Here is a 14,392-nt window from a genome sequence, read left to right as displayed (position 1 = left end):
CCCGGCTCGTCTGCCATCCTCGTCCATTTCCACCTTGCCCCTGGTCCCGACTCTAAGCCCCGGGGCGCCCCTGTTCAGACTCTCCTCACCCCAGGTCATTCTCCTGCTGCTGGGGCTACACACAGTCTTTTGTCTTTTTCTCATTTTTCACTTTGCAATTTAAGTCATTGCCTTTTCTTCATTTTGTGTCTGTGTGCGGACTCACAGGCTTGCGTGGGTGTAGTTTTATTTAAACTACAGCGTTATGAAAAACAAAGACAAACATTGACATTTATTTTAGGCTGTAATATAGAAACAATAAAGAAGTCCCTAAGGGAACCTATGGTGAAAATAAGGCAGGCACCAAATGTGTGTGGTTTTGTAACAGGCCGTCAGATGCTCCGGCTAATCATAGGAATTGGTCTGTTTTTTTGTTTTGTTTTTTTTTTTTAATCAATGTGATTAATAAAACTTACAGAACCTGAAGGCTTGCCATCATTAGCTATTCGCAGTAGCCCCGTGAAGTCTGCACCATTATCATTTAGCAAATAAAAGCACCCACAGACTAGCAGAGGAAGTCACCAAAGTTTAAGCACAGTCACTGAGTTGGCAAAATAACTCAGGTCTCCTGGTTGGCCTCTCAGCCCCTTTGGAGAAGTGAGCCCTGCGTCATTCGTTTCAGAGAAGAGCCCAAGGAATCACAATCTTATTCCACTTCCTGAAATGCCATCGTCAAGAGGGCTGGGTCTCTTAAGCCGGCACAGCCCTTGAATCCAGCACTTAACCCAGTGAAGGCCAAAACGGCCTCTCCAGGCTGGCCTTGCGCTCCGGGTGGCTGAGGTTTTTTCGGGGGAGGGGTAACTGGATACACACAAGCACCGCCTCCATTCAGCTGTCCTTTCTGCACTGTAGGGTCGTCCACAGGCCATTTATACAAACGGCCACTTGGCCACCCGTGTGGCCACATCCTATGGCATTCAGAAGGGGACTGGCCTGGGGAGAAGTCCCTGGAGAACAGGCAAAGAAAACCTGCAGGGATCCTCCTTCTCTAATGGGGGTGATCACACTGGAAGAATGAAAGGCCAACATTTCAAAATGCAAGCAGAACATTCTCCGTAGGCTGGCGTACGATTTGATGGTCCCGGGTATTAATACCTGGTGATTCAGACCTCACTTCCCCGTTAGTAAAAGAGCCCCCATGCCATTGCTGTTGTGTTTGCTCATTTTTTCCCCCATTTTCTTACTTTTTCAAAAAACCATGATGTGTCCTCATTTATATGCAAAGACGACGTGACCCGACCCCCTGGCTGGAGCCAGCGCCGAGTGAAATTTTAACACCGAGGACAGTGAGCCCCGGGCATGGACCCCGTGCCCAGCACTGGGCACTGACCTCACATCTCATGTTTACATTCACGGCCCTGCAATCTTCTTAAAAATGACCTTCCTCTGATGGAGTGGAGCCTTGGGAGCTTCCCATGATGCTTTGCTACAGGTTTTATCCAACAGGGGCCCGAAGGGAACATTCTACACGGACGACTCATAAAGAGACTTCTGACCCTCCGGTCCTTTTTCCCACCCCTTTCACACTGATGCCTGTGGTTTATATGAGCTTTATGCACAGATCTTAAAAGCTGATCTCTGCACTCGTTTTTTAATTTTTATTTTATATATATATTTAATTTTTTAGGACTGCACCTGCAGCATATGGAAGCTCTCAGGCTAGGGGTTGAATTGGAGCTGCAACTGCCAGCCTATGCCACAGCCAACCAATGCCAGCTCCGAGCTGCGTTGCTTGTGGCAATGATGGACCCTTAACCCACTGAGTGAGGCCAGGGATCAAACCTGTATCCCTGGATACCAGCTGGGTTCTTAACCTGCTGAGCCACAACAGGAACTTCAATCTCTGCATTCTTACATTGTCTCCTGGAAGACGGTGAAAGGTTATGCTGAAAACAAAGTGACCAGAGGTCTGATTAAAATCATTCTTCTTCTTCTTCTTTTTTTTTTTTTTTTGTCTTTTTAGAGCCACAACATGGCATAAGGAGGTTGCCAGGTTAGGGGTCAAATCAGAGCTGTAGCTGCTGACCTACACCATAGCCACAGCCACCTGGGATCTGAGCCAAGTCTGCAACCTACACCACAGCTCACTGCAATGACAGATCCTTAACCCACTGAACAAGGCCAGGGATTGAACCTGCATCCTCATGGATGCTAGTTGGATTCGTTTCTGCTGAGCCACGAGGGGAACTCCAAAGTCATTCTTAACACAGTGATTCATTTTGACAGGGTGTTAGATATAAAGTCCCCCCCCCCCACTCTCTTACAAGCTCCAGCAGTGTCCCTCAGAAGGGGTATCAACAAAGAGATAATTTTTTTGTTTGTTTGTTTTAGCTGCACCCATAGCATGTGGAAGTTCCCGGGCTAGGGATGGAACCCAAGCCACAGTGGGGACCTGGGCCACAGTATGACGACATCGGATCCTTGATCTGCTAAGCCACCAGGGAACTCTGAGAAGGGATCGTTTAACACGGCTTCTGGTAAATTCTAGAAGGCTGATGATGCTTGACTTCCCAACCGACACTGACATTTTCAGGGGAGAGTCGTGTTTTTGGCCAGTATTATTATAAGTCAAAGAACTGAACATTTTAAAAGGCTTCACATTTTATTTTTATAATTCACCATCTTAATGGAAATCTAGTTTTTAAGGTCTAATGGGAAAAAAAAAAAATCTGCAGTAGGCATTAAGGTTGCTTAGAAACCTGGGTCCATGATTTAGCTTTTCTGTGCTCTAAAGCGAGCAGCCCGTTGCTTGTGGAAAAATAAAGCACTGTGGTTTCGAGTGTGCCTTGAAACCATCCCTGTTTGCTCTGGGAGTGTGCTCATTTGATTCTTCCCTTTTTGCATAGAGTCTTCTCTTTTTCTTGGCATCTATAAATGAGACTGGCTTCCTTAATGGTATCTGACATTCTGCAGGTTGACATGACAGGTTGCAGCTAACGGTCTTCTTCTTAACATATGTTTCTTTACGCTCTTCCTTACCACGCTTTCGTCTAGGCGTTTAGGGGCCGCTTGAACAGATTTATCTCAAATAACAAAGTAAGACAAATGTGGACTGTAAGCTTCGATACACTTGCTCCAAGTCTGGCTCTAAGCTTTTCGGCTAAACAAGCGGAAGAGTGTGTGTGTGTCTGCGTGTTTTAAGAAGGAAAAATAACAGCACAAGGAACTATGCTCAATATTGCAATAACCTATAAGGGGAAAGAATCTGACCCCCCCCCACATATATAAAACTTTATTAGTTTGAAACACAATATTGTAAATGAATTCTACTTCCATAAAAATAAATTAAAAAAGCAAACAAGAAGAAAATTTGACTAGAAGAAAATGCATGAATTGTCCTATTTGTAAATAAATACGAATTCCTTTCTCATGCCACAAAAAAATAAATAAAATACAAAGGAAAAGTAAGACAAAGGCAACTTCAATGTATCTACTGAGCCAGTTTTCATGAAGGAGCTGAAGAATTAGGGAAGAATTTCTGACTTTTTGGTGCACCAGGGCACAGGGAAGTTCCCAGGCCAGGGACTGAATCAAAGCCACAGCTGCAACCTACACCACAGCTGTGGCAACGCCGGATCCTTTAACCCACTGTGCTGGGCTGGGATGGAACCATCGCCCTCCCAGAGGCCAGCTGGATCATCAACCCACTGTGCCACAGTGAGAACTCCCTGACTTTAAAAATTTTTTTATTACTATTATTATTATTATTATTGCTTCTTGGGGCTGCACCTGTGGCATATGGAGGTTCCCAGGCTAGGGGTCCAATCAGAGCTGTAGCTGCCGGCCTACACCACAGCCACAGCAATGCAGGATCCTTAACCCACTGAGAGAGGCCAGGGATCGAACCCACAACCTCATGGTTCTTAGATTCATTTCCACTGCACCACGATGGGAACTCCTCCTTTAAAAAAAAAAATGAGATCCACACCTATGTGCAGCCTAACATTTCAAACGACAGAAGTCCAGATAAAGCAGAAAGTGAAAAGAAAGGTGACAGTTGTGTATCCAAGCCTCTCCGCAGAAATAAACGACTACTGCTAACAGCTCGGTGCACCAGTTTCCAGGTTTGGAAAGCACACACACAGAAGCGGGGTGAATGTGCAGTTTCCTTCACAGAAATGCACTCATCCGCCACACACACCCTGGTCTTTCCCCCTCACAGGACACTGGGTGCACCTTTCCAGGTGCATGTGTAGGTGGCAGTTTGTGCCTGGACGCTCCTTTCCCAGAAGTGACAGCGAGGCCGCAATGACCGCTCTTGTTCCTGCAGCTCTTCTACAGCATCTTCCGGGGGTGACGTCTTTAGATGGGGATCCGGGGGGGGGTTCTTCTCCAAAAGGCGGGGTGTCTTCCCTCTGAGCCACAGGCCAAACGCCACTTCTCTGGTTGGCACCTGCCTTTGTGTAGCTTACCCCCTTTGGTTAATGTGCGGTCTGTGTTTTCTTTTTCATAAACTGCCTTTTCGTGTAATGGGTCTTTTCATTTCCCTGTTGGAAGGTGGGTCTTTTGGCTTCCTAGCTGCTCCTAGGGGACCACAGCTAGTAACCCACTCTGTCACATGCGTGGCAAACACGTCCTCCCCAGGTTTCGGTTCACCTTCTCAGCTTCATGTAAGGTCTTTTTTTTTTTTTTTTTTTTTTCCCCCTGGTCTATCTTCTCCAGTCACCGGATAAACAGGACCAAGGAGTTGACCCTGGGTCTGGGGCCTCCTCACCCACTTGGCATCACCCTCCATCTCTCCACATACGCCACCCTGGCTGAGGGTGTATGTACTGTAACAGGAGAGGGTTTGTACCAAACAACAGACTCCCTTTCGGGAACAATTAGAAAGACCTGCAAAACACACACTGAATAGGAAAATGCAAATTCCACCGAACGATACCACCACACCCCCGCCAGAACGGCTAAAATGGAGAAGAGGGTAGTAAGTGTTGACCAGGATTCTGAGCAGCTGGAATTCTCATACACCGAAGGTGGGCATTCTACCGACAGGCCACTTTGGACACACTGTTTTCTGCTGAGGCAAAAAGGAATAAGCACGTCAATTCATCTCTCTCCCGGGACTCAGAAATTCCACTCCCAGGTATGTGCCGAGGAGAAATTGTATAGGGCATCAAAGACATGTGTGAGAACGTCTATGGACGTCCATTCGTAAGAGCAAATGTCTGCAGACAATCCAATGCTTAGCGAGGCAGGATGGATAGACACTGTAGTTTACTCTATGGGAAAAGAATCGGAAGAAAGGGAGTTCCTGCCGTGGTGCAGCGGGAAACAAAATCGGACTAGGAACCATGAGGTTGTGGGTTCGATCCCTGGCCTCCCTCAGTGGGTTAAGGATCCGAGGTGCTGTGAGCTGTGGTGTAGGTCGCAGACGTGGCTCAGATCTGACGTTGCTGTGGCCGTGGTGTAGGCCGGCAGCAACAACTCTGATTCAACCCCTAGCCTGGAAACCTCCATATGCTCCAGGTGTTACCCTAAAAAGACAAAAAAAAAAAAAAAAAAAAAGCGTGGCTACATGGGTATGTCTCCTTTGTGAAAACTGACTGAGGTGTACACAAGATTTATGGAATTTCCTAAGTGTTATGCTTCCAAAAAGTGTCACAAAGAAAAAACCAAACCCATGACAAAGAGTTACTTTAATGGAAACAGATACGAGGGAGGTGGCTTTTCAAAACAAATTATATGGGAGCACTTCCTACTGACAACGCCGTCTGAATGCCAGTTATGCAGGCATTGCCCCCAAACAGCCACGGGTGTTGGTTATGACCTTCCCATTTTACAGATGAAGGCAACGACACTCAGAGACGTCAAGAACTTTGTCTGAGGCCACACAGCCTAGAAAGGGGCCAACCTGAAGCTCAGACCTGAGTCTCAAGCCATCTCGAGCTTTCTCTGGCTCCCTCGCTTGAACACATCTGTCCTGTCGACACAACCACTGCACAGGGACAACGGCGTCTCTATCTTAGAGGGACGCAGCAAAGACAGAAGAGTGTGTGAACCTGTGGGCAGTGAAGGGAGGGCACGGAGGGACCACAGGGCAAAAGTCCACGCTGGAAGGAAACACTGGATCTTTGACAAGAGCCACCGGGTAACGAGATGGTGCAAAAGCTTCCTGCTCACGAACTTTACTTGGCGGGGGGATAGAATTTCCTCCAGATGCTCAGTGGAGGCTCTGCAGGCCTGCTTCCAGCATCCTTCCCCAACGCATCTTGGGAAGGACACAGCCAGGGAAAGAAGCTGTCTGAGAGAGAGAGGCAGAGAGCTGGGAGCTGGATCAGTGGATACGAATACTGCATTGCTCGCCAGACACTGGCTGTCACAGTTCTGGCGTTTCAGTTTTCCAAAACTGGAGTTCCCTTGCGGCTCAGTGGGTTAAGCAGCCGGCATCACTGCTGTGTTTCTGGTGCGGGTTTGATCCTGACCTAGGAACTTTCACACGCTGCGGGGGTGCCCCCCCCCCCAATCATTTTGAAACGACTTCAGGAGATTTGGTTAAGAAAAACGTGTGATAGATGATCCGAACGAGAAACCAGTAGAAAGGCAAATACATCTATTTGTAAACATAGCATTTTATTAACAAAATGTTTACACTCTCCTTACAAGTTTTGTAGTGACTTAGCATGTCATATTCTGTAAAAGTTTAGTATAGAATATTCAAGCTAAAACAATACAGTTTAAAAGTATGCCACATCAACCACCATTTGCAAACTATCTACTACCAGCCTAAGTATAAAGAGGAAAAAAACAATCTTACAACGAAAATGCAAAGATCTTGCTTTCTTTCGTCCGCATCTACGCACGATACAGACGCCATATGGTTTACACCCACAGACTCAGGTCCAGCCTAAGGTTCTGACTGCAAAAATAAAGTCTTCAGATATCCATGTACGCTTGGCAAACCATCATTCCGATATGTCATCACAGGTGCTCAAGCACTGCGTCATGCAGAGAAGCCTCGGCTGTAAGTCTGGGCTGTTTTTATATCTAGTGCAACGAGGCGGCCTCAACTGTGAGCAACTTGATTTTTATTTTTCTCATAATAGACGTGATTATAAAAAGGCACAAATACCTTACTCCTTGCATCACATCTTGAAAAGGCATGACGTTCGCAGGAGAAATAAGAATTGCTGGTACAACAGCTTAGCTCTTTCTTCTTTTTAAGGTGTCTAGACTCATCTCTATAGCTGTTTCTCTTCAAGACTTCACACTTGGGAGTTTTACATACTTTCACGAATGCTCTGTTACACATTAAGCCAAGTTCTGACACTTAAACTGTCTCATCACCAACAGTAAAAAAAACCATTTTGTTACGCAGTCACGTTGTTGCTATAAGCTAGAGCTGCCCATTCCCTCTCTGGAAATACTGATTTCATCCCCTCAAGTTAGCCTTTGTGTTTTCTGAGTGGTTTCTCTGCGTTGTCTTTTGCCTCTCCTGTTGGACGGGGTGGGCAGACCCTAGAGCTGCGACCAGGTGAGGCAGCCTGGGAAGGCGTGTCACATGCGCCTCGGCGGTGGCTTGGTGGCCTGCGTCTTTAAGGGACAGCCCACAGCAAAATGAGAAGAGAAATAAGGCAAGAAGTTGGCTTCGATCACAGAGAAGGCAAGACGTCAGTTCTGAAGGTCAGAGGCATGACTGACAATTATGTGAGTGACTCACAAAGTGAGATGATAAAAAGACCGAGCTAGGAGAACAAGGAAAAAAAAAAAAATCCTTCCCAGGGCAATAAGGGTCCGTCTACACAAAATGACAAATGGTTTAAAAATAGAGCCACCGGGAGTTCCCGTCGTGGCGCAGTGGTTAGCGAATCCGACTAGGAACCATGAGGTTGCGGGTTCGGTCCCTGCCCTTGCTCAGTGGGTTAATGATCCCGCGTTGCCGTGAGCTGTGGTGTAGGTTGCAGACGCGGCTCGGATCCCGCGTGGCTGTGGCTCTGGTGTAGGCCGGTGGCTACAGCTCCGATTCGACCCCTAGCCTGGGAACCTCCATATGCTGTGGGAGTGGCCCAAAGAAATAGCAAAAAGACAAAAAAAAAAAAAAAAAAAAAAAATAGAGCCACCAATCAGCTGCTCTGCCCAGCCAGCCACTGAGGCTACTGCCCACCAACGGACCGCTGGGGCTCCAGCATCACGTGCCCGATCCGTGGAAGAAAAAGGTTCCTGAGCGGTCACAGCCTCCCGCAAAGTAAGCTAAGCGGAGGGACACACATCCGGACCCGCCCTTGCCATTTTCCGGGGCTGAAGCTGATTACTCAAGTACGAATGTCGTGAAAAAATTCAGATGAATTAAGGGCTGAGGCCCCAGGTGAAGGCAAGGCTGCTGGGCGTTGCCGAAGGTGTCAGGTTGGGGGGACGCACTCCCCGGGGCTTGGTTCTCCAGGGGGCGGGGGGGGGGATCCCGGTCAATTTCAACTCTGAGCGACGACGAGGGGCCCCGGGCGTGCAACGCCCTCTCCGAGATGGCTTCAAGTGCCACACTAAACCATTTGCTCTCGGAAACACGGAAAAGTTCCCCTGAATCAAGAAGTTGCCTCAAAACCGGTATTTTGTTTCTTTTGCCTTAAAACCAGTATTTTGTTTTTCTTTGATTACGGAGCTAATTAAGGTCTAGGGTTTAAAACTGCCAATTAGAGAAGGCGCTTTCGAAAAACCCATTACTGTCTCGAGATTTCCCATTAACTGGCTGAATTCTTGGCACGTGAGTTCCTGTTGGCAGAAAGCTCCCCGGAATTTTGTTTGTTTCGATTATGAAGGGTTTGGATGGGGCACAATGGGCACCAGGACGGTGCAGACCTGAGAATGAGCTGGCAATAAATGGTGAATAAAATGCTGTGAAGTCTGCTAAGCCTCCGTGGTTTTAATTCTAGCATCTACAGATGACACATCCTAATCTCACTCTCCATCTAGAAGATTCAAGGTAATGAAAGGGAAGGATGGAAGATTTAAGATTTTTCTTTTTATTAGACTTCTGAATGCTGTTGCTGTGAAGTCAGAAATATTCTAGCCTGTCTAGAATTGATTATACTCTAGAAGGGAAGAACACAGATATTAGTTATTTCTGATGGTAGAGACCATCAAATTAAAGCTGATCGATGCCACTGGAAGTCCTTCTAGATTTGGAAAATAAATCATTTTTCCTATGTGCTAAGAGAATCCTGAAGGACCGACTGAGAAATATGGAGAGTCTCAATTCGCTCACTTGTCATCTCTCAGATTGAAGAAGTGGAGGCTCCCGGAAAACGCAATAGTCTCCTAGTACTTATTAGACTTTCATTTGCACATAAAACAGGACAAATGCCCCCGAATTCCATTAATGTTCCCTGCAAATCGGATCATCACATTGCCTGGACTTCTATTCCTGGGAGTCAGTAACTCTGCCGTCAGGAGGAACTGGCAGAGGTGGTTTCTTTCCGTCCCAGGCTAAACCCCACCCTGACCGACCTCCCCTCGCCGAGACTAGACAGGATAATGTTTACGTCCTGGATGAATCTGTCGCTTGGACGATTTTTTGCCCCAGCACCACAGGAGTTAACACACCTCTTCGGGTGGCTCCCTGGAGTCATTTAAACATCTGTGATGGACCAGGCCAACGGAGGGCAGGTATACAGTGGTAACGGCGGGACCCCTGAAGGTACATTCTGTTTCTTCCTTTAAAAAATATTAACCGTTAAGAGGTAGATGGCCTCCCGCCGTCCAACGGTAAACAGAAATCCCGCTTCTGGTCCCTTTCAAGCAAATTTAAATGAGGAAGGATTTTTACAGGTTTCCGCTCTCCAGCTTATCTCTGTCGTTTAACTTTCATTACGGAGACGGGAGCGACATGTGCAGCCTAATGAGTGCAGGGAGGAGAGCCAGCCCGCGGCCCTCACTGCCGTCTCCCCCAGATGTTCTAAGCAGGTACCTAGCATACATGCGAGTTCAGGGAATTCCAGGAACTTTTCCCCAGAAGGAAACGATTCTCTCATTACTTATACAGGTTCTTGCAAAGACATCTGAACGTGCAGGGGCTCATCTGTCTCATATATAACAGACTGCGTACATATTTCTTATACGCTAAGGGGCCATGAATCACACTCTCAGCGTGTTCCCAAAAAAATGAGTGAAGAAATGCTTATGAGAATTTATATAACCTCTTTTGCAACTTACTCTCAGACTATAAAACAATGAACAAATGCCTTTTCAAGCTCTGAGGCTGACATGCCAATTAGTGCAGTGTGATCCGAATTAAACCTGTCCATTTTTTTTTTTTTTTTTGGTTGTGCCCGTGGCATGCAGAGTTCCTGGGCCAGGGGTCGAATCGGTGCCATAGCAGTGACCCGAGCCACAGCAGTGACACTGACAGCTCCTTAGCCCACCGATCCAGCAGGGAACTCCAAACCGGCCTGTTTTAAACACGGCGCCATCACAATATTCTGGTTTGTCGTCTAAGGACGCTTCCTCACTGCGTCTTCCAGAGTGTGTGTAATGCAGAAGGTCTCCCAGACCTATTTTCCATCTCAAGAACAGGAAAGAAATAAATACAAAACTTAAAGGGAAGTTCTGAAATTAAATGTGGATTTCTTTCCCTTTCTATAGACTTTACAAATAATAAAACCCGATAACCTCAAGAAGGACATCACCAGCCCGCTTGGAGCAGAAGGAGGTGACGTCTCCGACACAAAAGGCTCAATCCTTTCAGACACAGGGAGGCATCTAGGATGTGTGTGTACAATGGGAGGCAGGCACTTGAAATAAAATCAGAAACAGGCGACAAGGCGGTGGGTTATTTTAAAGGAACCAAACCTTTCTGCTGCCACGTGCACAGCTTCTTCTGATGGGAGAAAAAAAAGTGATGGAGATTTTTCACGTGGAACCAGAAGGGCTTTTGCAGTAGGTGCGTCGCCCTAATCACCTCGTAAAGAGAGTTTAAGATGAAGGACACTTAATCACGCTCCTACTGTAGGATCTTTTAATCACCAAATGATAGTTAATTAGTTATCACAGAACCGGAAAAACACTTGTGTGAAAGGAGAGTTCTGGAGACCAGTGGCTACCAGGATTGGACACCTGCAAAGAGCTTATTTCAATTTCTCTGAGAGGAATCCAGGTACACTTGCAGCTAATTAATGATTTTTCTCTTTTCAGTCCCCAATGTTCGAAAAAATGGCCCTGTGTCATCACAGGAAGAATCAAAAGAAGGTATGTAGAGATGGGCCAGGTCTCCCTTCCTGTAAAATCTAGCTTTTCTCTCATAATGAACGAAGAAAGAGAGAACATATAAAACGTGTATTAGATCATCGTTTAGTCACGTTAATGATCCAAAAGTGCGTTCAAAAAGCAAAAAAACCCAAACCCCACTGCTTCCGCTTTTGACAGTCACCTTTGCATTTTAAAAAGCACACAAAGAACCCGAAAACCTTTCCCCCCATTTTCCATCGAGTACGGATTGTGCGGCTGCCATCAAGCATTAAAAAGATACTACATGGGAAAAAAGTAACCCAGCAACAGAAGATGCTCGGAACAGGTGGGAAGGAGCGGGAGCCACCAGGGAGAGCGAGCAGCTGGAGAGGCTGCGCCAGGGCCGGGCTGGCTCCACGCGGTAAATGTCACGGCAGGAAGAGGCATTTGGAGGCCTTAGCGACGGTGACACGCTGCCTTTCCCTGTGCGCCCAGACACCACGAGATCCTCCGCCCTGACTGACAGGTTCGGGGGGCGGGGGGGGGACATGTGAAGGTCACAGATTTGCGTCATCTTTTGGTGAAAGGAGACAGAAAGGGCACAGAGGCACTGCCTCCTCAGCCACGAGTCCAGCAGCCTTTGTTTCTGTTTTGTTGTCATGGAGACAGAGGCCCGGCAGTGGGAGAGCTGGGGACTAACCGGACGGTGGTCTGAGGCCCGATCCATCTGGATGTATGGGAGAGAAATGAACCCGCCCTCAGGTGCCAAGTGCCGGCGCTCGTCCTCAGAGCCTGGGCCGGGGTCACGCTGGGAAGGGAGCAGGAAGCTGGGGGGAGTCACCCAAACGACGACGTGGGACTTTTCACCACCTCCAGCCCTTCTATAGCATCTCCGTAAGAGAATAAACAATTCCCAATGCTGAAGAGCCCCCACCAGGGAAAAGGGAATCGCTTTTCACTTCATCTGAGTTATAATTTTCCCATTAAAATCTATCCAGATCAGGTGGGGGGCACAAAGAAAGAACAATTATTTTTCAAAGTTTCGACTGTTCACTTTAAGGATAGCTCTGAAAACACAATTCAGTTGGAGATTCAAGCTGTTTCATTTCCTATCTAATCTCGTGAATTGCCTTCCCTTACAGTCCTCGGGGTGGAAGGCGCCAAATGAGACCCGGAACGAGTTTTCACCAACTTCACTTCAGCGCTTTATTTTCAGATTATATTAAAACCTCATTAGGCTCCCTGAGGGAGAAGCGTGTTAACCACGAGCAGAGGCAGGGGGAAAAGAAGGGAAAGGAAAGACATGCTACACTGCTAACAAGGAAAGCGCCCTGAAAACAGCTGGGCTGCGGTCGGCCTTGGTCAAAGCTAAAAGCAGCTTATCACCAAGACCGGGAAATGACGTGAGCCAAGCGGGCAGCTTCATCCTTTTACCCCACGGCTAGGGAGGGCCGGTCAGGCTTGTCAAGGTGGCGAATGCCTTTAGGGGGACTTCCAGATGGGCCTGAATGTCTCCGGGCTCTTCCAGGTGGGATGGGGTGGGGCGGGGGAAGGGAAGGCAGAGGAGCTCTCGGGCTGTGAGCCCAGCGCCCGGCACCTGCGCTCCGAGCAGTGTGTCCACGGGCCTCAAGGAGCCTGGGGTGCACAGGCCAAGGCGGGGGCGGCCGCAGGAGTGAGGGGAGTGCCGAACCAAACACAGAATTTATTCGTGTATGTACATAATTTATCATCTGTGAGCAGAGGTCTCATAAATACAGATTACAACTCTACATAGGCTAAGCAACAGGTAATCGCTTCCCCCAAAATAATTCGGTTCAATAAAAAAATCGAGAGCATTTACACCACTTCTTGCCTTTCTCGCTTCTTCTCTTTCTACACCATCGCTGGTCAGTTTAAACACGTGCCATTCAGTTTCCTCCAGGCAGCCTCTCTGCCACCCCCGTCCTGACGGTGAGCACTTACTTATTAACAAGGTGCCAGGAGCGTGCTTGGTGACACCCACAGATGCCAGGGCCAGAGGCAGGCCTGGAGGGAGCCAGGCCTCTGCTGCTGGGACAGGACTGTGCGCGGCCTGGGCTGATGGGCTCAGTGGCAGGTGCTCTGGAGACGGCGGTGGGGCCAAGGCGCCCCCCGGGTGGGGTCACTGAGGAGGAGCCCGTGCTCCCTTCGGGGTAAGTGCCATCCCCTCCACCCCTGCTGAAGAGCCACCACACGTGAATGACACAACCCCCTCGCCCAGGGGGACGGGAGCCCAAGGAAATGACCATCTCCGCAGGGTCGTCTTTCCCTCGAGAACCACCAAAGTGCTCATCTTCCCCTTACAGACACGTCCCATCACCAGACTACCCAAGGCGCCACCCTACCCTCCAGCCAACCACGCCCTCCTTCTCAGCAGGTCAAGAGCCAGCGATGTCGTCCTTTGAACACCAGAGAGTCTTTACACAGAGGAGTCCGCAGACGGAAAGGTCGCTGCTGCAGTCTCCAGAGAGGAAACGGAACTGGTCAATTTCTGTGAATCCTTTGTGCCCAGAGAAGAACCACGATCGGCTGGGCGACACCTGGTGACAGGGCCCCAGCCCTCCTGCCAACCTTCAGAACCACCTACTTCATCGTCGAGCCCGGAGGCCGAGGCTCCGTCAGCAGCAGCTCCGCTTTGGCTCTGAAGGCTGTCTCCGGAGTTTGAAGCCTTTACCGCCGGACGGCGGGCTGGCATCCGTGGATGGAATTCTTCGACCTACACCGGGAGGAGAGGAGAGGAGAGAAGGGGATGAGCTTTAACTTTCTTTTTCTTTTTTGTTGCTTTTTAGGGCCGCACCTGCCACAGACGGAGGCTCCCAGGCTAGGGGTTGAATCGGAGCTGCAGCTGCCGGCCTGCACCACAGCCACAGGGGGCCACGCCAGATCTGAGCCGCGTCTGGGACCTACACCACAGCCCATGGCAATGCCGGATCCTTAACCCACTGAGCGAGGCCAGGGATCGAACCTGCGTCCTCATGGGTACGAGTCGGATTCATTTCCACTGAGCCACAACAGGAACTTCCAGCTTTAACTTTCCCAATCTGTTCCATTCTCAGACACAACCATTTTACAGAGGCAATGCGACAGGTCTCATGAAAATCTAAAAAGTTTCATCAATTTTTCATTTTGGACTCATGTTAGATTTACAGAAAAGTCGCAAAGATAACACAGGCTGTAACGC

At 48.4% G+C, this 14,392-nt stretch overlaps 1 protein-coding gene across 2 annotated transcripts in view; it reads right to left on the bottom strand.

Annotated features, from left to right (window-relative positions):
- Nucleotides 1-6,590: 6,590 nt before the first annotated feature.
- RAB22A (RAB22A, member RAS oncogene family) overlaps nt 6,591-14,392 on the bottom strand; it is a 56,575-nt gene continuing 48,773 nt past the window's right edge. Inside the window, 1 exon segment of one of the 2 annotated variants that reach the window (NM_001123174.1) lies at nt 6,591-13,927. In NM_001123174.1, the coding sequence (NP_001116646.1) occupies nt 13,830-13,927 (98 nt within the window). In that variant the 3' untranslated portion in view covers nt 6,591-13,829. 2 annotated transcript variants of the gene reach the window in all.

This window comes from Sus scrofa, chromosome 17 (genome assembly GCF_054392235.1).
Source record: "Sus scrofa isolate SSC_HxYL_T2T_F1_AM1 chromosome 17, Sscrofa_HxYL_maternal_Yorkshire_Landrace_v2.0, whole genome shotgun sequence".
NCBI classification, from domain to species: Eukaryota; Metazoa; Chordata; class Mammalia; order Artiodactyla; family Suidae; genus Sus; species Sus scrofa.
Note: the sequence above shows the minus strand (reverse complement) of the source record. Positions and strands in the feature narration are given on the sequence as shown.